The sequence below is a fragment of the Pyrus communis genome, chromosome 10 (assembly GCF_041283825.1).
Source record: "Pyrus communis isolate YQ-2024b chromosome 10, ASM4128382v1, whole genome shotgun sequence".
NCBI classification, from domain to species: Eukaryota; Viridiplantae; Streptophyta; class Magnoliopsida; order Rosales; family Rosaceae; genus Pyrus; species Pyrus communis.
This window is the reverse complement of record NC_142574.1, coordinates 22,678,494-22,703,173: the sequence shown is the minus strand read 5'-3', so window position 1 is coordinate 22,703,173 and position 24,680 is coordinate 22,678,494. Positions and strand designations below refer to the sequence as shown.

The following is a 24,680-nucleotide window of genomic DNA, read 5'->3' as shown; positions in this document are numbered from 1 at the left end:
CTTTGGTCCCACTCTGTACTCGCAGAGAGTAGTTGAGATGCAAAGATGAATTGGGTTACGAATTTTCAGTAGAAGCTAACATGCTTTATTTTGGTTTCTGATATTTGAAATCAACAGAAGTAGTCTCTGCGTCTATTCACTATTAATCATTTTGGTCATTCCGTAAAAATGTTATTAAAGGATCAAAATGACAAAAATACCCTCAATTTAATAAACAATGTCCAAAATGATTTGACAAAATTAAAGATATTTTTATCATTTTATCTTTATTTAATGGAGATTTTGGTTCTTTCCCCATTCATGTTTTCGTGAATGCAGTATGGTTTACTTTAGCCTTATATACTCAAAGAGGGTAAGTTTGAATGCCACATATTTCTTCAGTCTTCTCATTCACTGCCTTGATTATGTAAGAAAGGTTCACATCCACCATAGTGATGGTACCGTTTGGCCCCGTCATGTTGATCTGCACCAAACAGTCCAACAATAAATCAGCACCTGACTGTATGCCATACTGAGCCAGCGTTTTCGTGACCATGAGGCGAGTACCGGAGACATGGCTGCCCGTTAATGTCTTCAATCATCGGTGGGGGAATCCAAACATCATCGATGATGTCCAAACTCTTAGCTGGAAGTCTCAGTTCCGTAATATCGGGTGTTTGGACGTAGATTGCCAATGGAGAGCTGGAAAAGTACCAATTTGTAACCTTGCAATCCGAAATACTTTCCCAATCTTTTAGCATTTCATCGTAACAGTATGGTTGTTGGTCACAAATTGGGAGATCTAGCATGCTCTCAACTATTACCTTGATACCCAAAATAGTATGCGAAGAACTTAACTTGATTTCAAGTGAATCCTCGTCATACTCTGGTTTTGGATCTGGTTTTCTTTCCGGTTCATGGAAATAGGAGTGCTTCACCAGGTATTCTTTCGAGTTCTCTCTGTCTTCCAAAAACTCAAGTTTTTTTTTAACAAACGATATTATCTACACTAAGGGGGAGGGGAGGTGGGTTAGTCTCACAATGAGCTAGCAATAATGTAGTTCAAATTCGCCTTTGGTGAGAATCAAACCTAAAACCTCTCACTTACAAGTGAAGAGGAATACATTTATTTTCAATTTTTCCCCACATATTCATATACTTAAATTTTTCAGGGTATTACATTCGAACCCTATTAAAATAAATCTCGTCCCTGAGATTTCAATCACTGAATAAGGATAAGGCATTTAAAACCAATCCGCAATACCATCAATATTGAATGAAATCAAAATCTTATTATATGATTTCATTTATATCCTCACGTGAATCAAACTAACCATTGTAATCATATAGCCATAAAATATGTGTGCGTCATCAATTATGTCCGCAATATCAAATCCAAAAATGAAAACTCTTGATTTTTAGCAACCAAACCAACCAAAAACATTACATGTGCCACACAACCGGGCAAACTTTATTAGAGTGACACAATAGCTAGGTTAAAGTTATTTCCTTCATTCTTCACCACTATATATTAAACCAATCATAGCCTCAGTTCATGATTTCATTCCCATTCGTGAAATCATTGTGACTTTGACAAATATTAAAATTTCCAACCATAATTATCATTGGCCATAAGAATTTAAAATTTCTAGCCATAAACATCATTTGCTAAACAATGATTTCTACCATTGATTAACGAAAAGGGATTAGAATTACTCCCACCATTTACTCCCATCAATTCATTTATAGTGAGTAAAATCATAATCTCAGTCTACGAGTTTATCCAAGCTCAAAATAAAGAAATCAACAATTAAGTCATCGTGATTTTCACCTATATATCTCAGATTTCCAACCACAATTATTAGCAGAATAAATATGAGAAATTTTAGCCATACACATTGGCAAAATAAATATCAAACATCTATCTGCAATCCTCATTGACTAAATAAATATCATAATTTCAAGTCAAACCATCAGAAATGACTAATCAAATATCAGAAATTCTGGCCAAAATCATTGGAATTTCAAATCACAATTACTCACCATCATGGGCAAAAACAATTTCATCACCTTTTTCATTTATCTAAATCAGTGACTAGTAGACTGGAAAAGATTGTAATATAACTGGCCAATACACATTACACATTTTTATCACTTCAGTGATTCATTCTCGCAACCCACACATGGAACTTCTCCTCATAAACTTTGGGTCTTTGTGCCCACTCATCCATTTCTCACATTCCATGGGTCATTTTACCCAAATCAACATCCATGGGCATTTTTCACCCAATTCAACATCCACGGGCCTTTTCGCCCAATTCAACATCCATGAGCCTTTTTGCCTAATTCAACATTCCTCAATTGCATAGGTATAATACGTCTTTTCCAATTACTTGTCACAATTTCACATCATCTTAACGTTGAAATTTTAATAATGCATACAATAAAATCAACCCAATTCAAGATTTATCCAAAACTTTAATCAAACGCCCATTCTTAGAGCTATACATAAAATATGACATTTTAAAATTTTCTACTCTTACTCAATTCAATTCACTTCATAGTGATTCACAATATAGGCATTTCACATAAATTCATCATTAGTCAAAGAACTTATGAAATAGTGCAATATCAATGCAATTCACAATTCACATCCACAACCATCAATAATATATCACAGTGTAAGGTAGGATAACTTGCTTTGACACCATTTGTAACCCTCCGATAATTTATTTTGTAATTTACCTTTAGTGGTAGGCCAAAAATGTCATAGTTAACCTTTATGTTAATAACCATTCTAACATTTATTTCTTTTACAATTTTCCACTAAAATTTAATCTTGTTTATTTTATGGCTGCATCTAACTTCTCGTTAGACTACTTTCATACCCTTTGGAAGGATCAAGCCAATTGTAGTTCGCAATTCACAACCATAGATCAATGGCAATAAACTAAAATAACAATTCATTATAAATCACCTATATTATAGTCACTTGTACGTAAATCAAGACACCCGTTGTTGCAATGAGCCCACTAAGCTTCATGAAATGTCAACAACACTCTAAGATAAACAACACACTAGAAACTCGGTTTACTTGACTATAAAAAGTCAACCATCGATCAAGATCGAGGATAAGGTTCACAACCCTAGAAATCTAAACCGGAAGATCCACTTATCAGATTTCTGATCCGTAACTTCTCAAGGTCTACATTACACTTCTAAAATAACATACTAAAATCTCACCACGATCCGACGGTCGAATCTCTGCCAATCACGAATTCAAGTGGTGGTCGACGTTTTATTTTACGAACTTACAAATGAGAAGATCCATACGTTGAGTTCTCCATTCATAAGTTTCTAATGTCCTCAAATATTCCATACTATAACGTATTTAAGTTCAGTGACAATCTAACGTTCGGATCGTCAATTGTTATAATATTCAAGTGTCGAACATTAACGAAATTATACCCAAACAAAGGAATTTCATCAATCATATGTCACATATGGAATCAGGGCATCCAATTTAGCCTATGAAGGTTAAGTGGGGGTCTCAGCCCACACGTTGCCGCAGCCGCACGTAGCGATTGGCCGCCATGACTTGCCAAAAATTCAATTATTTCCAAAAATTACCAAATTTTACAAAAATTACCAAATTTTACAAAAATATAGAACAAGGCAAAGGGAGCAACTTTCATACCTGGGCCGAAGACCAATTCAGCCGGGAAACACTTGAAAACAGCCTCGATCCACCTGAAACCCTTGAAATGGGTGTGCTCGATTCAACCTCAAAACGACTTTGATGCTCCCAAACTTGTTTGGGCTTTGTTCCTGAGCTCAAAAGAAGTTAAACCATGGTGGTGGTCGACGGTGAGGCTTTCGAAATGGACCGATCACCGTCGTGCACCCACGAAACCTTTCGGTGCCATTTACCCAAATCAAGGCCCATTTCCATCGATTTTTTGGTGAAAATGGAAGAGGGAAGGTCAGGGATATGTTTCCAAGTGATAATTCGGTGCAATTTGCACCAATTTGGCTTGAAAGTGTATCGGAAACCCTTGTTTCCGTCGGATCGGGTCACAAAAAGGTAACTAGTCGAATGGGGGTCTGGTTCCCCTCTTTCCCCATTCTCTCATTTCCCATCCCTTCCTCCTCTCCTGATTGGTCCCCCTTCCTTGTTCTTTCTTACAACTCTCATTTCCTCCACTCTCACGTTGCCATCTGGCAACTTCCAAACTTCAACTTTTTTTTTTTTCCCCTCTAATTTCTTCATTTCAACTCCGATTCACAAACGGTTTTCGCCTACGTTTTTGTAGGGTCAAGCTCTATCCAAATATATCAAGACATACAATAAAATATATATACGAGGACAAAATACATCCTCGTATAATTACGTTAAACCAACTTGGGCATTTTCATTTTTCTCCCCTTAACGATAAATTTTACGACGTAAATTATAATAATTTCCGATAACAAAATTTTAAAATTTCCCAATTAAATTTTCATAACCATAAATAGATTTATTTTCGATTTTTCCCCACATATTCATATTTATGAATATTAAATTCATATACTTAAAATTTTCAGGGTATTAAAAAATTAATTACTGCTTCTGGGATTTTCTGCTAACTGAAGGTATAATAACTCATACTCTTATGCCTACACTCATCAATATGACGAGTACAGCATCGAAAGGAATTCTAGGAACTAGTGTTGGTTGAAAAGGTCGGAAAGAGGAATTTGCTAATAATCTACTTTAGAATGGGGTTTAACGGACATCAATCTTCTTCCTGAAGATCCGAAATTATAACGAAATTATAACTACACTTGAAAGACTAGTATAGTCGAGGACCAAAGGTGATTGTCCCCCAAATATTCTTTTATTGGGTTCTACCACTTTAGCACCACATTGTCGTTCGAGACATTTCTAGAGATTTCGACGAAAGTGAAACTTCGTAGGAATTATGATAAGTGGTATACCAACAGGGACTGCCAAGGAATCAAGACTATTTCTGGTTTCCTATCTTGGTTTGTTAATGATAGCTGGAAAATAGTGATGGGATTGACAAGTAAAATCTCTGGCAGTGCACAATTACTAATACATTAGCCCTGCGTCAGGGCCATCAACTCATTCCAAATTAGGATCTTCCTTGGCAGGGAGGTTCTTATATAAATTTAGCGATGTTCGCCAAAATGTTCTTCCGAAAGGTCAATAAGTCATCTAGGTCACTCGAAATTTAGAGAAAGTTAATACATTTTTCATGTTCGACGAGGTGGCAAGATTTGACAATTAAACTCAAGAATCGAGGATGTGCACATCATGTGTGTGATGAATGCAAAACTGCCCAAACTTATGCTCTAATACAAAACTGACATACCTCGACTCGGAATGTCCACCTGAACTTCGAATCGAGTTGTGCTGGCTGACACCAAGAGGGTGACAAAGCCATAAAGTGTAGTGATGTAGAAAATGTGAATAAATTTAAGCCTTTAAGTGCCTAAATATAAGAGTGCGTATGTGAGCGGGTTTGAACTCAATTCATACGTGATGCAGAGCATAAGTAAAGTACAATAGAGGTATGATGAGAATTATATCATCGAATGTAATCTCCAATACCAAGATTGCCAAGAATCTTCGTCGATACGAAAGCTCAGCTACTAAAACCTGGATAAGCTAAAAACAAAGGTGAGTGGGCCTAAAAATAAATCTTTGTAAAACCTTTTTGAAAACATAATAACCCCTTACAGTAAAACAAGAATAGTTTCCAAAACATAGCATACTACGTATAGTATGATAATACTTATTGTAAACAGTAACATCTCGAAAATGAAAAACTTAACAATATTTCATAAATAAACCATAGTGTATGGCAACCACAATAACTCACATAAATGAATATCAAAACGGGTGCTCATCGACATATGCTGACACATGAGTTCATGCAAAGGTATTTTGACATGAACATGACTGGGTGTAATAATGATTTATGCTCTAGTACTACAATCACGTGAAGACTGACACTATGCACATCACATACAAGTCCTAATTGCCTATAGCAATCTATGACAGGACTAGCACCTACAATGGATCCAAAGTGAGAATACGGTGCAATGTGAACATACCTGTGAAGACTAGCCCTGGCCCAGGCAAGTACTAACACTAGCGTAGCATATGATGACCAAATAACGTAAATATGATCATGCCATAATAATTTAACAATTCTAATCAATAAAATATTATTCTGAGCCGTAAATATAATTAAGGCATTCCCCATAGTCCACTTACCCGTGCATCCTATAGGATTGTTCATAATTTCCCAACAATGCGACGTTTTCTTATAACCGTTAATTTAATTAGGGAATCACGTAGAAAATTCATTCATAAATACATATATGTGGAAACTAAACATCTCAAAAACATCATAATCGTACTCCTAAACACGATCTACGAAGATCTTGGGAGTTTTTCGAGGCTTACTTACACTAAAATTCATGAGGTACTTGTCGGAAAACATGGAGGTCATGGGTCTGGGCATCCTGGTTTGATGGTGGTGATGAAACTTGGTTGTAGAGGAGGGATAATGGTGTTAGCTTGGTGGGTCGTCGACCTAGCCGGAGTGGGAGACCGGTGGTGCCTCGTGGACATTGCAGAGGAGTGAAGGGTATAGAGCGAGAGAGTTAAGAGTGAGAGAGAGACGAGAGAGTATCCCAAAGAGTTGGGGGATGAGTGACAAGTGGTAAGAGGTGATAGGAGAGTTTGTGGATGTGTGGGCCCCATAGGCCAGAAAATAAATGATTAAAATATCAACTCAGAAATATTAGAATAATAATATAAAAATATAAAATATAAAATAGTAATTTTTACAAAAGTATTTTTCAAATTCGTAGTTCTGTAAAATCTTCATTGTAACTCCAAATTCGATTTCGCTTGCGCCCACGTATTTGTACCGTCGAGCATTTCGAGAATGCGATAAAATAATTGCTCATACGGGTTACGAAATGACCATCAACGAGGGTCAACAATCTTGGCACTAGGCATATTTCTGTCAATTTACCTTTTTAAAATTAATAAAATTGTAAAATTAGGGTCGGGTTTCAAATGACAAGTATACCACCACATGTTTTACAAAATTACAATCTTTGCCCCTACATTATTGTTGTTGACAATTATTATATCACATTAAATATCATACCATTTTTAATCATTTAACATATTCAAAGTAATTTATATAAAAGTTTACCAAACACTCAGACATTGCTTTTTTTATTAGAAGCACTTTTACAAAAAAAAAAAAAAGTTTACCAAACACTCAACAACTTTATTTTACAACACAACAGAATCAGTTTTTTTTTTTTTTTTAAAGCACATCAACACTATACTAGCCCTAAGTGTCACATCCCGACCCTTCAACTCCGAAGATATTGTCCGCTTTGGCATTCCCCGCCCGAAAGGGGGCTACCGCACGGTTTTGCTTCTGTGGGCCGGTACTCAGGCCGTAGCCCAGCGCCTGCCACACCCCTACTGGGCGCCCACAAAAGGCCTCTTCAAAGTTAAGGAGCCAGGCATGGACATATAAGGCCAGGACTCGACCCTCGTGTGGCCGATGTGGGATACTACAATCCACCCCCCTTAGGGAGCCGACGTCCCCGTCGGCCGCAGCCAACGACAACGTCACACACCGAACCAGCACGAGTCCGGCTCTGATACCAAATTGTCACATCCCGACCCTTCAACTCCGAAGATATTGTCCGCTTTGGCATTCCCCGCCCGAAAGGGGGCTACCGCACGGTTTTGCTTCTGTGGGCCGGTACTCAGGCCGTAGCCCAGCGCCTGCCACACCCCTACTGGGCGCCCACAAAAGGCCTCTTCAAAGTTAAGGAGCCAGGCATGGACATATAAGGCCAGGACTCGACCCTCGTGTGGCCGATGTGGGATACTACACTAAGTACCACGGTCTAGTAATTTTCCTCTTCATTTGTAAATAAAAGATCTTAGGTTTAATTCTTGCCAAATGCGAATTTTAACCACATTATGCTAGCCCATTGTGAGGCTTAGCTCATCCCTCCACCTCCTTAATACAATATTGTTTGGTTAAAAAAAAAAAAAACAAAAAAAAAAAGAGAATCCTTTTAGAAAACTTTCTAAAAACTATCATACACCACATAATACTCTACTATAATATACATGCAATCGGACTCCTAATAAATTTAGGATTCCAACACTAACCTAATTATTTGGTTTCTTTTTTGTCAAAACCTAATTATTTGGTTTCTAATTAATATTCCCAACTATTTGATTATTTTTAAAAAAATCTATAATATTCCTACCTATTTGATGATTTTTTTTAAATAAAAATTTGGCCTAGAACAAATTGCAAACTACATATAATTCAAACAGTCAAAGTCACAGTAGATTTTTTTTTTTTTGTTTTTTAAACAATCATCAACTAGTTAGGAATATTAATTGCAATGTGCATGGTGATTGTGGCAATGATAACTTGTGTCAAACGATAGAGTCTAATTGGACTATTATGTGTTTTGATGAAACTTTTTTGTCCACTGTGCCTACTAGCAATTTTTATTTAAGTTTAGGATAATATTAAAGAGACTAAATTGGTAGACAAGATTTGTAAATTAAATTATGTGTCACTAATAAAAATGAGCACGTTTATCAACGCGTAAGTAATAAACCAATAATCAACTTTCATGTCATTTAGTTTTCAAAATTTAATTTACAAATTTAGTTTTCTCACATTATATTTTAAGTTGATCTTTTATACATTTTCTTCTATTAACAAAGTTTATGTTTGATTAAAAAAAAATATTCTTACTTGTTTGTTTCCACACGTCACATGCTCTCTCTATATTTACATATAAAATATGAAGCCGTAGACACCCCCCTACGAGGAAAACACTGAAAACAAATTCAGCCATGGTTTCTCTTCAGCTCAAATCCAATCATTTGCTGCTATATGTGAAGCTCTTTTACCTCCTTTCTCACCGGAGGCCATCCCAGATGAGCACCACCCCCTTCATTCCTCTTCCTCCTCCTACTACACAGCTTCTGCCTCTCAGCCTCCCAGATGAGGTCAGTTCCTTATCTCTTTCACTGTTTTCTATTCAAGTTCATAGGAAAGGAAAGCTTTAATTTATCCTTTTTTTTTTTTTTTTTTTTGAAAAACTAATGAAAAAAAAGATTATGAACTTTGAGTTTTAAACAAAATAAAAAGCAAAATAAATAGTACTATGATTGATTTTTTTTAATGTAAAAATATGATTTTTCATTAAAATGAACAATAAATGGAGTTTTTGTTAAAGTTTTATTTTTTTAATTCCTAAAATGAGAGATTATTTAGTAATCGGTACACAGAATGGTACATCACGTGTTACTGTACAAATTATGAAATATATATATATTAAAAAGTTAATAACTTAAAAAATAAAATTTCTTATTATTTCTATAAAATCATATAGTATAACATTCGTGTTCCAAACACAAAAAAAAATTTCTCTAAAAAAAGAATGCTAGCGTGACTCGCCCAACACATGTATCTGGCTTTTAATTACAATGCTTCTGGTTTCATTGGGATTGTGAAGGGGTGAGGAAGAGGAAGAGAGTAAGAATATAATTTTAAATTATATTTTTCTTTAAGTTATATTAGCAGTGGAACCTAAGGAGCACTAACAATCGAAGCCAGATATACGCGGTGGGGCGAGTTAATTTGCCATAAGCATTATACACATGGTGGGCGAGCATTTACCTTTGTGAAATATTCAATTTGTTATGTGAGAAATACGGAACTCTGGCAAAAGTGACTCTATGCATGGATTCTTTACGACTTCATATTTTTTTATACAGTATTCTAAAATATTGACATGAAAATTGATATTAAATTATAAGATTATCTACAACCGAAGAGTTCAGAAGGTTTAAAATAACTCGAAAACAGTCTCCAACCGAGGGTTAGGCCAAAGGACTCGTGGATCCCAGGGGACAAAAAAGGGTCAAAGGGTCAACCGGCTGGCACAACCTAGCCAGCCCCAGATCGGACTACAAATTTGAATGCAACGGCTAACTGACATTAGCTAGCCGTTATATTTGATTTTTTTTTTTTTTTTTTTTACAAATTTTTTTAAAAAAAATTTAAAAATTCTATTTTTTTTTTCTATAACTTCCTAAGTAATTAAACAACATTAAATAACATTAAGTAACATGAAACAACATATTACAATGTTAAACAACATTAAATAACATTATACAACATAAAAAAAAAAAACATTTAACTACATAAAACTTAATCATCTACTTCATGCTTCTCATTTTTTTCCTATAAATTTAAGTAGTTGTGCTTTTTAAATTTAATTTGTAGTTTTTAAATTTAAGTTGTAGTTTTTAAATTTAAATTGTTGTAGTTTTTAAATTTAAATAATAAATTATGTTTGGCCCTCGGTTGGAGATGGTTTTTTTTTCACAAGACTATGTTTGGCCTATGGCCTTCTGGCACCTCGGTTGGAGATGCTAAGAAATATGACCCTGCACTGTTTATTAAAATATTAACTTCTTAGAGGGCCAGATGGATAAAATTGATCATTTGACCCCCTTCGGTTGGAGATGGCCTAAGGTGATAGGAAGTTCATAAATAGTCTCACTTTGAGAGAATTCCCATCAACATTTCTTGTTATGTTTTTCTTTTCTTGGGTTAAAATTAATAAACACTCTTGTGTAAGGAATCATTATTTCTTTATTTGTAAATTACAGAATGATGTGTATGCAATATTAACTCATTCTAAACATATTGCTTGACTACTTCTTTAATTAAAATGAGTCATTTCTCATTTTTGTAAATTATAGTTTAACGCATGTTCAAATAACTCTTCAAAAACAAAAAGAAAAAAGAAAAATTTTGTACATATGTCAAATTGAAATTGGGCAGGTATGTATTTATGCGCACACATAAAACTGTAATTTTCTTTGCGACGAGAAATACGGAGCCAAGTATTTTCCTCAATTAATTGGATTTTGGTAAAACAGGTAGCTGAAGAGGACTCTACCAGAAGCGGTGGGTGGAGTGAGGGTATTTCTGAAGATGCTGTCATTGAGATTGGGAACATTTTTGCTCTGTGGGAAATGTTGCTTCGACTGGAAATGGCCATTCATTCACAAATTCTCTGAAATGTCATTGTACAAAAGAGAACAAGTCCTCAAGAAATGGTCGAGGCAAAAGCTTGTCATCACAATCAGATTGATGTTCATGGTGGTCAAGATGCTCTGCTTCTACACCTTCTTCTCCAGGGTAGTGCTGCATTACATCTAATTATTTATAACTGCAGTAAGAATTTACTTATACCAGATATTTGAAATTAATAGAAACGCTCTATGAGTATGTCAACCATCAATTATTTTTTGTTATTCTGTGAAAAATCTTCTTAAATAAGAACTAAAATGACAAAAATATCCTCAATTTAATAAACAATAGACCAAAATGATTTTACAAAAACTAAGGGTAATTTTTTCGTTTTATCCTTTAACGGATATATTTCACAAAATGACCAAAATGAGAGTAGACAAACTCAGATACCAGTTCTATCGATTTTAAATTTTAAGAATTCATGTAAGGAATTATACGAATTTCTATACTATTTCTCCCCGCAGTAGTTATTCAATCTCTTCTCAAGGGTAATTCAAAATGATTTTTCACTTTGAAGTGAAACAAAGATAAAGTAAAATGGAACAACCAGGAATCACTGTCCCAAAACATGGTAATTAATTTGCGGGGAATAAATCCCCAGAACAGCATTGATAATCTTTGTCCCTACATTATTATCATCGACAATTATTATATCACATTAAATGTCATATCATTTTTAGTCATTTAACATATTCAAAGTAATTTATATAAAAGTTTACCAATTACTCAGACACTACTTTTTTTATTATAAGCATTTTACAAAAAAAAAGTTTACCAAACACTAGGCAACTTTATTTTACAACTGTTCAGTTTTTTCAAAAAAACATAGTAATACCAAACTAGCCCTTAATACCACGGTCTAGTAATTTTCCTCTTCATTTGTAAGTAAGAGGTTTTAGATTTGATTTTCGCCATATGCGAGTTAATGCTAGCCCGTTGTGAGCCTTCATAGTACAATGTCGTTTGGTCAAAAAAAAAAAAAAAAAATAGAGAATCCTTTTAAGAAAACTATCTAAAAAATATTATACACCCCATAACATTCTACTAGAATTTACATGCAATCAAACTCCTAATAAATTTAGGACTGCAACACTAACCTAATTATTTGGTTTTTTTTTTCTTTTTTTTTGCCAAAACTTAATTATTTGGTTTACAATTAATATTCCCAACTATTTGATTATTTTCTTTAAAAAAATCTATAATATTCCTACCTATTTGATGCTTTTTTTTTAAAATAAAAATTTGGTCCATAACAGTTGACCCAAAAAACTACTAAGCATATGTGGCGCGCAAGTCAAGTAATCAATAAGCTAACTACGTCATTCGATTGTATGTGGGCCGTGCCAACTCGTCAGCCAAGCTTGGCCAATGAGTAAAATATGTTGATGTGCGTTGGGCGCGCTGTTGACTTCTTGATCTCGCAACTGCGGCCGAGGAAGGAACATGTCTCGACATTCAGGTTATAGAGTCTGAAGACAAGGCTGCTAGTTCTACGAAATTCAATATCAAATTCGACTTTCAATATATCGATGTAGTAACATGTAACACCTCACTTCGTCGAGAAGGCTAATGAGATGACCTCTACCAATAAGGATTCAGAAATCTTTCTCAATTGAAACTTGGATAGATAACCAGTCGACCTCAACGCAGTGCTGTTTATCCAAACTAAAGGTGCTCCGCAGTCGGCTGATTCTACGGTAATAGTGTTTATCCAAACTGAAGATGTCACCGATTGTCTTCACAGTGTTGTCGATTGTCTTCACAGTGTTGTTTATCCAAACTGAAGATGTGTTGGCGGAAAAAGAGAATAAAAAATCTCAAGATTGTTGAGAGATTTCGCGTAGAGCGAGAGTTTGCGCATGGCAATTTGTATGTTAAATTGAAGGGCTCTTCTCGTTGCCATTGCCTCTGTATTTATAGGGAAGTGCTGACTTGATCCTTAAATATTGCATGAGATTTTTGGCGTGGATCAGACTCAACTAAATGCATGGAGTTATCATGCAATTATCCAACTAATTTAATATCTCCATCATTATCTCCTTTTCTCCTTATTTTGTCCATCATTATCCAAGTATTTGATGATCTTCATGTGTTGAAACCAAGGCATGCAAATAATTAGCATGCAAGTTTATCTCTTAGCCATGCATTTCAAACCGAAGCATCACGGCAATCCACTCATCTTTCCACCAAATCTGACCAGGTGCAGTCATGCACCATCAAAAGTTCAAACTTGATCCCATCTTTTCCATCCTTTCAAAGCCCACGAGTTCCAACCTGATGCAATTTGTCGAACTAGATTCTTGGCATCCTGCTAAAGATATTCGGGGGTGCTCTTTATTCCATCATCACTTTATAATTTTTATCCACTCATGCATAATAACCTTCTGTCGTCTAAGTGAACTCCAAATTCATTTGTTTACTAAGTATCACCATACTTTAAATGGATAATAATCAATTTGCAGTATACCACTTAAATCTGTCAGTCAATCAAACTGATCCCACCCACACTTTCACACGCCAAACATCCAAAATTAACTTGAATTGTACTACCGTGTTTCCAGCTTGGAGATACATATCTCATCTTAATTATCATTAAAAGATAATTATGATAAAAATCATAATATTATCCTTCAATAATAACAAAATGATCTTCACTCTTCGATCTGACGATTGAAAGCTATACTTACTTAACAGCTTTGATTGCACAGACAGATGATGTAATTTTAGATCCAAACAATAACAAATTACAAACTACGTATAAATCAAACACTCAAACTCACAATAGATCTTAAAAATAAAAAAATAAAAAACAAAATAAAAATCATCAACTAGTTAGGAATATTAATTGTAATGTGCATGATGGTTGTGGCACAGATGACTTGTGTCATATGATAGAGTCTAAGTAGACTATCATGTGTTTTGCTTAAACTTTATTGTCCACACCGCCGACTAGCAACTTTTATTTAAGTTTGTGATAATGCTACCGAAGTTCAATTTATAGATAAAATTTGTAAATTAAATAATGTGTCGTCAATAAAAATAAGTACATTTATCAATACGTAAGTAATAAACCAATCATTAACTTTTATATTCTTTAGTTTTTAAAATTTAATCTACAAATTCATTTCTCTAACATTATCTCTTATACATTTTCTTCTATTAACAAAGCTTATGTTTGATAAAAAAAATATTCTTATTTGTTTGTTTCCAAACGTCGCATGCGCGCTCTCTCTCTCTCTCCCCATATAAAATATGAAGCCAGGGACACGCCCTACGAGGAAAACAGTGAAAACAGCACCAAAGTAATCTTATTATTGAGAGAGAGAGAGAGAGAGAAGGAACAAGAAAGAGATGGAGGGGGGAGAGAGCAGTTGTCATCCTTTGTTGAGAGGAGGAAAGAGGGAAAGCAAATTCAGCCATGGTTTCTCTTCAGCTCAAATCCAATCATTGGCTGCCATATGTGAAGCTCTTTTACCTCCTCTCTCACCTGAGGACATCCCCGATGACCACAAACCCCTTCATTACTCCTCCTCCTCCTCCTCCTGCACAGCTTCTGCCTCTCAGCCTCCCATCCCAGATGAGGTCAGTTCTTCCTTATCTCTTTCATTGTTTTTCAAGTTCATAGGAAAGGAAAGCTTTAATATTTTTTTAATTCCTGAAAGCAGAATGCTAGCGTGACTCGCCCATGACGTGTATCTGGCTTTTAATTACAATGCTTCTGGTTTCATTGGGAATGTGAAAGGGTGAGGAAGAGCAAGAGAATAAGAATATAATTTTAAATTATATTTGTCTTAAGTTATATCACCAGGGGGACCTAAGGAGCACTAACAATCGAAGCTAGATATACGTTGCGAGTTAATTTGCCAAAAACATTATACACATGATGGGCTAGCATTCACCTTTGTGAAATATTCAATTTGTTATGCGAGAATTGTGTAACTCTCTCGTAAGTGATTTTCTTTAGACTCTTTACTACTTTCATATTTTTTTATATAGTATTTTACAATATTTATACGAAAAGTGACGTTAAACTGTGAGATGACAGCCAGAATAGTCTTACAGAGTTTCCCTCAACATTTCTTGTTATAAACACTCATGTAAGGAATCATTATATCTTTATTTGTAAATTACAGAATGATGTGTATGCAATATTAACTCATTCCAAACATATTGCTTGACTACTTTAATTAAAATGGGTCATTTCTCGTTTTTGCAAATTATAGTTTAATGCACGTACAAATAACTTATCAAAAACAAAAAAACAAAAAGAAAAATTATGTTCACATGTCAAATTGAAATTGGGCAGACATGTATTTATGCACACACATAAAATTGTAATTTTCTTTGCGGCGAGAAATTCGGAGCCAAGTATTTTCCTCAATTAATTGGTTCAATGTTTGGTAAAACAGGTAGCAGAATTGATGGTGAAGAGGACTCTACCAGAGGTGGTGGGCGGAGTGAGGGTATTTCTGAAGATGCTGTCATTGAGATTGGGAACATTTTTGCTCTGTGGGAAATGTTGCTTCGACTGGAAATGGCCATTCATTCACAAATTCTCTGAAATGTCATTGGACAAAAGAGAACTAGTCCTCAAGAAATGGTCGAGGCAAAAGCTTGTCATCACAATCAGATTGATGTTCATGGTGATCAAGATGTTCTGCTTCTACACCTTCTTCTCCAGGGTAATGCTGCGTTACATCTAATTATTTATAACAGCAGTAAGAATTTACTTATACCGAAGATTTGAAATCAATAGAAGCGCTCTATAAGTATGTCAACCATCAATAATTTTTTGTTATTCCGTGAAAAATCTTTTTAAATTATAACCAAAATAACAAAAATACACTCAATTTAATAAACAATGGGCCAAAATGATTTTACAAAAACTAAAGGTAATTTTTTCGTTTTATCCTTGTTTAACGGATATTTTTCATAAAATGACCAAAATGTTTGAGAGTGAACAAACTCAGAGACTAGTTCTATTGATTTTAAATCTTAATGATTCATGTAAGGAGTTGTGTGAATTTCGATACTACTTTAGCTAATAAAACATTTTAAATTAATGACAATGTCCTGTGTTAATAGTTTGAGATGTCAATGCTCGGCCACAGGTAAATTTCTATCCTCAATCCACTACGTCTTGTCGGGCATGTGAGTTTTAACCTTTATCTTTTGCCGATATTTTGGGGAATTGACAGGTGATAATTTAGCTACTCTATGTTAATTTGTTGGTTTCGTCCCTCGTGGCTTTTGGACATAAGCCAAAGAAAATGGACAATATTGTTAACTTATATACTTTCATACTCCCTCCGTGACTCAACTTCTGCTTCTTTAGTTTATTTGATGTACACTTTCAATAATTTAAAAAGGGAAGAGATCACATTCGGATCCCTCCCACCAAGTCTTAGGGATCCGGAAATTTGAATCTTTAAAATTTGATCCAACGGTTACAATTATTATAACTTTAGAAGGGCTCCTGTTTATAACCGGTAAATCAAATTTCAAGGGTCTGGATCCTTAGAATTTGGTGGGAGAGATCGGATGGAATCTCTTCCCATTAAAAAAAGGGCCTCAAACTCATCCGGAGTTGGAGAATTTAAAGAAAGAAAGAAAAAAAAACTTTTTCAACAGGAATGCATCATCCTGTTGATCTTGATCGATCAATTATTGTCATCTGAGTCTCTTTCAAATAATTAGTTAGGACAAACGAGTGGGGATTGCAGTCCATTTTTTAATTCAAGTGCGGACGTCTCTTGTAAAGATAATGTGAGAGGATTTGCAGTATCTGCATCTCTTTTTCTGATGTCTGATATGCAAAGTTCTTTTTATTTTTTTATCTTTCTGTATATGCTTAAACATATTTTAAATAAGGTTGTCTTTCTCAATAATTAGATATTTAAGCGATTAAAATATATAATTTGTTTATGATCTTCTACTAGGTACTAGTTTAGTAGTATCTCTCTTTTTGTTATAACAAAATCATACTCGGGCAAAAAATAAAAAGACATTTTAGCTAAAATTGTCTCCTTACTTTGGTCCCTAAGATTTGAAATTATTAAAAGTGGTCCCTAAGTTTGTCTACCGTCAATCATTTTGGCCATTCTATGAAAAATTTATGTTAGATAATGACTAAAATGACAAAAATACCCTCAATTTAGCACCAAAATGATTAGACAAAAATTGAGGGTATTTTGTCATTTTGGTCCTTATGTAACGGAAATTTTTTACGGAATAACCAAAATGATTGAAGGTAAACAAACTCAGATACCAGCTCAACCAATTTTAAATCTGGATCAAAGGAGTTATGTCAATCTTAAATGACCATTTTGGCTCAAAAGCTTAAAAAAATAAAAAATAAAAAATAAAAATCATACAAGTGAACTCTGATAAAAAGTTGTGAAGCTATAAAAATATATTGATCCTTCTCCATCTATCACTCTCCCATTAGGAATTGAAGTTTCCGTTCTGACTCCTGCCGGTTGGTTTGCAGGTTGATGAGAATTCAAGAAACCCGGCTTGGAAAACGATTGGATACGAATTAGACAGGAAAGAAAAGTTGATCAAAACTCCAAAGCAGAGACCTCTTGAAAAGGGAATCATAGAAACCGCTTACGAAAGCGATTCTACCCTCGTTGAATCTCTCACGAAGAAGGGCCTCGATCTCACGGACGATGCAGTAAACAACATCCACAAGATCAAATGTGATGTTGTCATTGTTGGTTCGGGTTGTGGCGGAGGAGTTGCAGCTGCAGTTCTTGCTCAATCTGGCCAAAAAGTGGTCGTTCTTGAGAAAGGGAACTACTTCGTGCCGAAAGATTACTCTTCTCTAGAAGGCCCTTCGATGAATGAGTTATACGAATCAGGTGGAATTATGTCATCGGTTGATGGGATGGTAATGATTTTAGCCGGTTCAACAGTTGGAGGAGGCTCTGCTGTAAATTGGTCTGCATCTATCAAAACGCCAGATAATGTTCTTCGTGACTGGTCTGTGGATCATAAGATTCCACTTTATGCAAGCGAGGATTACAAATCTGCCATGGATATTGTGTGTAAGAGGATCGGTGTCACGGAGAGTTGCACCAAAGAAAATTTCCCAAATCAAATTCTGCGAAAAGGGTGTGAAAATCTTGGTCTGAAAGTTGATGCAGTTCCAAGGAACTCGTCCGCGGATCACTACTGTGGTTTTTGCAATTATGGTTGTCCGACAGGGGACAAGAAAGGGACTGATTCGACTTGGCTAGTCGATGCTGTGAAATTTGGTGCCGTGATTTTAACAGGATGCAAAGCTGAGAAGTTTATACTTGAGAATGACAATGAAGGAGGTATACGAAAGCAATGCCTTGGGGTGCAAGCAACATCTCTGAGCAAGAACATAAAAAGGAAGCTGCAAATCGAGGCAAACGTGACAATTTCAGCATGTGGGTCTCTCTGTACTCCTCCTTTAATGATCTCCAGTGGACTTGAGAATCGGAATATTGGCCGGAACCTCCACCTTCACCCTGTTCTGCTGGCTTGGGGATACTTTCCGGAACACGAACCGGAGTTTAAAGGCAAAAGTTATGAGGGAGGGATCATCACTTCACTCCACAAAGTGGTTTCTGGGACTGCGAACGTGCGCACGATCATTGAGACTGCTGTGCTAGGGCCGGCCACGTTTTCCTCATTGTTTCCATGGACTTCAAGGCTTGACATGAAGGACACGATGGATAAGTATGCAAGAACAGCTAACCTGTTTGCAATGGTGAGAGACCGTGGTTCAGGAACGGTTAAGCGAGAAGGGAGGATCCACTACACATTAGACCAATTGGACAAAGAAAATCTTAAAGTAGGGCTAAGGCAGACTCTGAGGATCCTGATTGCAGCAGGAGCTGTTGAAGTAGGGACCCATCGGAACGACGGGCAGAGGATGAAATGCAAGGGGGTTGAAGAGGAGGATTTAGAGGAGTTTTTGGACACGGTTGTTGCCGCTGCAGGGCCGAGCTCGAGGGAGGAGCTGTGGACAACTTACTCTTCTGCCCATCAGATGGGGAGTTGCAGAATGGGGACTACTGAGGAGGACGGAGGAGTTGATGAAAATGGTGAGAGTTGGGAGGCAAAAGGGTTGTTTGTTTGCGACGGAAGTTTGCTTCCATCTGCAGTTGGTGTGAATCCAATGATCACCATTGAATCCACTGCTTATTGCATTTCCAAGAGGATTGCACAATCTTTGGAGAAACAAAAATATACATCTTAGTAATTATATTTTCTTGGTGCTTATATAAGCCCCGAAAAATAAATCTCAACGCATAATATCTGCACCTCTAGAATAAAAATCGAGCGGTTGTTTTGATCAAAGTTAATCTTTACTACAGGAAGGGGGATTCAAACTCCGATGCATAGGTGAATAAATTTGAAGAAAGCTGTATCATTGAAAACTCCTTGTTGACAACAGAAACAGCCTCAGAACTCTTCAAACAATTTCAATTTTTTGCTAAAACTATGCAAAGGTGGTGTTTTATGTAATTTCACACAAAAACACCAAGCAGAGCACATCAGTATCGCCGTAGAAGTAAGAATCATATCGATATGTAACTCGGAAGAGAACTGAAGGATCTATTTCTTCAGTGCTTTAACCGCTTTATCAGCAGCATCGTCCAAATCTTCGGCTGTAATTAGTGCCATTCCACTTTCCTGCACAGCCATTAAAAGACAGTAAACATTCCATTTTATCTTCGCTGATTTTTTCATATCTAGAACCGATAGTTTTAGTTTCTAAATGGAACCTTGAGAATCGTCTTTCCTTGGTCGACATTGGTACCTTCAAGACGAACAACCACTGGCACTTCTAGTTTAACCTTGAACAAGGATGAACAAATGTTAATGCTTCAACAAAACAAGATTGAGGCCATACAATTACACAAAGCTGTTAAACTTTTTCAGTTTATGAGCTCAATTAACAAGAAAATTTTCCAGTCCTTCCCTCGTAGGAAGTGACAAATTGTATCTCCCCGCAGTATTTATTCAACCTCTTCTTCAGGGTAATTCAAATTGATTTTTCACTTTGAAGTGAAACAAAGATTAAAGTAAAATGGAACAACCAGGAATGACTGTCCCAAAACATGGTAATTAATTTGCGGGGGATAAATCCCCAGAACAGCATTGCTGACCTGTTTAGCAGCATTGACAATTCCACTTGCAATCACATCACATTTCATTATTCCACCAAAGATATTGACCAAAATCGCTTTCACCTTCTCATCAGAAGTCAAAATCTTAAATGCCTCAACAACCTGTTTCACATAATCTAGAATTAAAGAACAGAAAGCAATTCGGGTTTCATAAGGACTTTAAGGCATTGTCATTTTCTTTAACCATAAAAAGAACAATGAAATCCAATATTCCAAATATCAAATCGCACTCCGATGTGCATGTAGCACTTCACAATCTAGTAAACCATCTAAAACCCAAAGGCGTACCAAAGTTGGACATAAAATAGATTCTCATACCAAATACGAGAATAAAACTGTTTAGAAAGAGACCTGATGACAACAGTGGGGAAAAGAAAGGTCCGACAAGCAGTTCATCAAATCCTATAACCACATCATTACCTGGTTTTCCGAAGCATTTCCGCCTACATCGAGAAAATTGGCAGGAGTTCCGCCATGTAATTTAATGATATCCATTGTAGCCATAGCTAATCCTGCACCATTCACCATGCAACCAATCTCCCCATCTAAGCCAATATAATTCAAATCTGCTTTGGCAGCAGCCACCTGTTGCAACGTAAAAGAGACGGGACAAAAATAAGTAAACACAGGGTGCACTGTTGTGCATGTATGGGATCACCTATAACTACCTAGACAAAACATCTCCTACATACAAACTCATGGGTGGCATTTGGGCTTCATAATGATTTATGAAATATTATATTCCATCAGACAATATGGGAACTTTAGTTATCCCTGTTAATCAGCCCCCACCTTCCTCCACACCTAATAGAGGTGGGGATCAGGAATTCCAATTAAAAGCTGACCCGGATTTTACGAGGGCATGTACGAAAGTGACCAACCCAGATCATGCTTAGAAACTACAAGTTGGCAAAAGATTGCGAGAAACTTCTGATAACATTTGAAATGCACATACTGCATATACATATGAATCAAAGATGAATAATGCCAACAAAATTTGTACACAGACGAAAATGGGATGATACGTGGCAATGGAACTTGCATAAGATGATAATAATAATCAGCTTTAAATGGGGTCGAACAAAAAGATAATTATCCATTGAAAAGGACAGCATAAACAGACCTCTCGGGGATCCTCCTGCGATGGATCACGAAGAGCAAATATCTCTTTCTGACGATAAGCAGCATTGTCGTCAAAGTTCAACTTGGCATCAGCAGCTACTAACTGGTTATCAGCAGTCTCTGCAAGTGGATTGATCTGTCCAAAATCAAGGGTCAGACAAATACATGAAATGGAATATTGGAACTGGGAAGCTTAAATAGTAACATTACTAGAACCAAGAAGTTTATACTCACTTCCAGCAATGTACAGTCAGTCTCACTGAATAGCTTATATAATTTTTTCACTTGATCAATTGAACTATTCCTATCAGCCCCTTTTGGAGCCAAACCATCAACAACCTTTGCAGCATCTTCATCTGTAATTCCGGTGAAAACATCGATAGGTACCTATCAACAACAAAAACCAAAAAAATCAATGATAAACTAGCTAAATAACTACATAGAAAAGGAAAGAGTAGTGCTAAAGCACCAAACTAAGAATGAGGATGAATACCTTAATTATCTGATCGGGGAATTTCTCAGCAAGGTCTTCAATGCTGGTTCCACCCTTTGCACAGGCAATTATAAGCTGGAAATTGGAATAAATATTAAACATCTTTAGTTTAGCAAGCTCAACCTTGATGAAAACTTGTGTTACCAAAGATATAGGAAAACATAATCAGTAATTTGCAGCAAACACAAAGAACTGAGTTTGAAACATACTGGGCCGGCCGATTTGCGATCCAGAATGATAGAAAAGTACATCTCATTGACAAGTGACAACTTTTGGCACAAATAAACCTGCACAATCAAAGGAAAGAGACCACCTATGTAAAAAAAATGAAGTTATGATGTACGAGTTCAAAAAAAGTATTGAGGCTTGGGAATTCTTAGCACCAAGCATCATTTCACATAAAGTAAAAGTGAAAGTTTGGAGCAACAAAGATTCCAAGTTTTAATATAAAAGTGAAAGCTCGGGAACCATTGTACAGGAATAATTGCCACAAGTTAATATGAATGGACAACTTGAAACAAATTGCTATGCCAACCTTGCTGACAATTTTTCCCTGAGGACCTGTTTGATTGGTAACAAGAATTTGCCCAAGCATCTTGCCTGCATGAGAAGTATAAAACGGAGATAAATAAGCATCACAAAAGGACAAAGCAGAACCACATCTTAATAAGCTGCAACTGCCTGAATCATATAGAACACTAATTGTACAAAAACACTATCACAGAATTATTGTAACCTAACATGCATGCATTGCTTGAGGGCCAATCAGGAGTGCAAATGAAACAAATGAAACACATCAACCCAGGGAGTGCTAGTTATTTGTACGAAAGCCCATGCTGATATTGTCAATCAATGGTTAATGAATGTGAAACCAAATCTTGAAGGAAAAGAAAAAGATAAAGCCAGGAAAATCCAATCATATTTAGCAATGATGGTTTTCAATACCAGCGATATCTTCAGCTTGGTTAGTCCGGACAATGTGAACACCGCCCTTGAGACCATTTTTAAACGTTCCCAAGCCTCTTCCACCAGCCAAGACTTGGCTTTTAACCACCAACTGCACAAAAACTCAAGTTAGCATTTCTCCTTTTAGGCCACTATGGTAATTTTCTTAGAAAATAAGATACAACAAGAAACAAATTTCGAACTTTCACTGTTTTATTTACCAATTGCAAGCTGGGGATTCATATATTTGAATATGAAAAGACAATGATCTCCATTGATTACCTCACTTTCCTTGGGGAATACATCCTGAATTGCCTTTTTGACTTCATCGACGGAACCAGCCGCGACACCTTTCGGGACATTGACCCCGTATTTGCTCATCAATTCAGCCCCCTGGTCTCAACCAAAAACGAATGGCATTCATCATCAAACTTCAAACAACATTCTCACACAAATACAATCCAACCCAAACACTTCATGGATATGAACAACGAACATTTGGCATTTATACATACATCATATAAAATATAGCACACTTTAAAGTTCTATTTTTTTCACTGATCAGTACTGTTAGCTTTGCAAAATTATATGAACTATCGAAATTAAACAAATATATATATATATATATATATATATATATATATTTAAACAAATAAATATTATCGCAAAATGGGGAAAAAAATAGTGTCTTTTTTAATTTTCCAGTGTTTATAGGGGATTAAAACTGAAACAGATCGGCGACTGCTAGATATGAGAGTTTGGTTGTCATTGTAAGTGCGAGTGAAATATGCAAAGAGAGAGAGAGTGTGAGAGAGATACCTGATATTCGTGGATGTTAAGGCGGCGGAGCTGTTGCTGCTGCCATTTTCCGGCGACGGAGAGAGAGCGGAAGGTCAGCTGCTTCAGTAATCCTCTCACCATTGTTGCAAACTCTCAAACCCAAAATCCAAACAACGTGTAGAGAGAGAGAGAGAGAGAGAGAGAAAGCGTTTGCCGGACGCAGATGCGATTAGGTCTGAGAATTGAGAACGCGAAAGGGATCATGGTGCATTTTTTTTCTTCTATTTTTTCAATTAAAAAAAAAAAAAAAAAACTTTTGACCCGTTTTTAGGTATTTTTATTTTTCTTCTTCGTATTTTTTTATAGGTTAATCTTAGAGATATTAAATATGTAGATTAAATTTTGTAAATTAACATTACATTTGGATGAAGAAATTTAAGATTACTAAAGAATTTTAAAATGACGGGATTTTATTTTTTAGAATTTGTGAATTTTCCTATTTGGTTAATATAAAAGAATAATGGAATTGAATACATAATTTGTTATTTTTAAACTCTCAATCGTATAAATTAGGAAATAATACATATTTACATGAAATTTAAACTTGGAAATTAAAGGTCACAAAATTCCAAGTTTTTTTTCCACACGAAATTTCTAAATTTCTATGTTTATGAATCTAAACAAGAAAATTAATGCATGTCAATTTGTAAATTAACTAACACAAATCTTTTCACCCTTAATGTAAATATATATAGTTGTATTAAAAATAAAAATTTGTATTTTAATAAAGAAAACCGTTCATGTGTAATAGATGATTGTCCCAAATCTTTTTTATATAAAGAGAATACAAAAGGTGAATAGTTATTTTGGTGTCATCAAGTTTCAACAAAAATGCTTCCAAGACAAAAATCTTTAAAAGTATCCCAAAATAATGCATCAAATAAGGTAAGTGCATCTTCATCATTTTAGCAGTATTTTTTTTAATAATTAATTTTTTTGTGCTTTTTT

At 35.6% G+C, this 24,680-nt stretch overlaps 2 protein-coding genes across 3 annotated transcripts; one reads left to right on the top strand and one right to left on the bottom strand.

The window, feature by feature from the left end:
- The first annotated feature begins 8,872 nt into the window (after positions 1 to 8,872).
- LOC137727847 (long-chain-alcohol oxidase FAO2-like) lies at positions 8,873 to 19,622 on the top strand. Of its 2 annotated transcripts, none has more exons than XM_088677300.1 (3): positions 8,873 to 9,064; positions 15,575 to 15,847; positions 17,656 to 19,622. In XM_088677300.1, the coding sequence occupies exons 1-3, from the start codon at positions 8,909 to 8,911 to the stop codon at positions 19,396 to 19,398; spliced, it is 2,172 nt and encodes a 723-aa protein (XP_088533426.1). In that variant the 5' UTR covers positions 8,873 to 8,908; the 3' UTR covers positions 19,399 to 19,622. The 2 variants fall into 2 exon arrangements, with proteins under 2 accessions (XP_088533426.1, XP_068322777.2); XM_068466676.2 differs by lacking the exon at positions 8,873 to 9,064 and adding an exon at positions 14,357 to 14,747.
- LOC137727848 (succinate--CoA ligase [ADP-forming] subunit beta, mitochondrial) lies at positions 19,371 to 24,030 on the bottom strand. The gene is made up of 12 exons (XM_068466677.2): positions 23,712 to 24,030; positions 23,175 to 23,285; positions 22,893 to 23,004; positions 22,483 to 22,547; positions 22,157 to 22,234; positions 21,948 to 22,022; positions 21,689 to 21,841; positions 21,456 to 21,590; positions 20,753 to 20,917; positions 20,312 to 20,434; positions 19,928 to 19,999; positions 19,371 to 19,835 (listed from the first exon to the last, which is right to left on the bottom strand). The coding sequence occupies exons 1-12, from the start codon at positions 23,811 to 23,813 to the stop codon at positions 19,758 to 19,760; spliced, it is 1,269 nt and encodes a 422-aa protein (XP_068322778.2). The 5' UTR covers positions 23,814 to 24,030; the 3' UTR covers positions 19,371 to 19,757.
- Between the last annotated feature and the right edge of the window lie 650 nt (positions 24,031 to 24,680).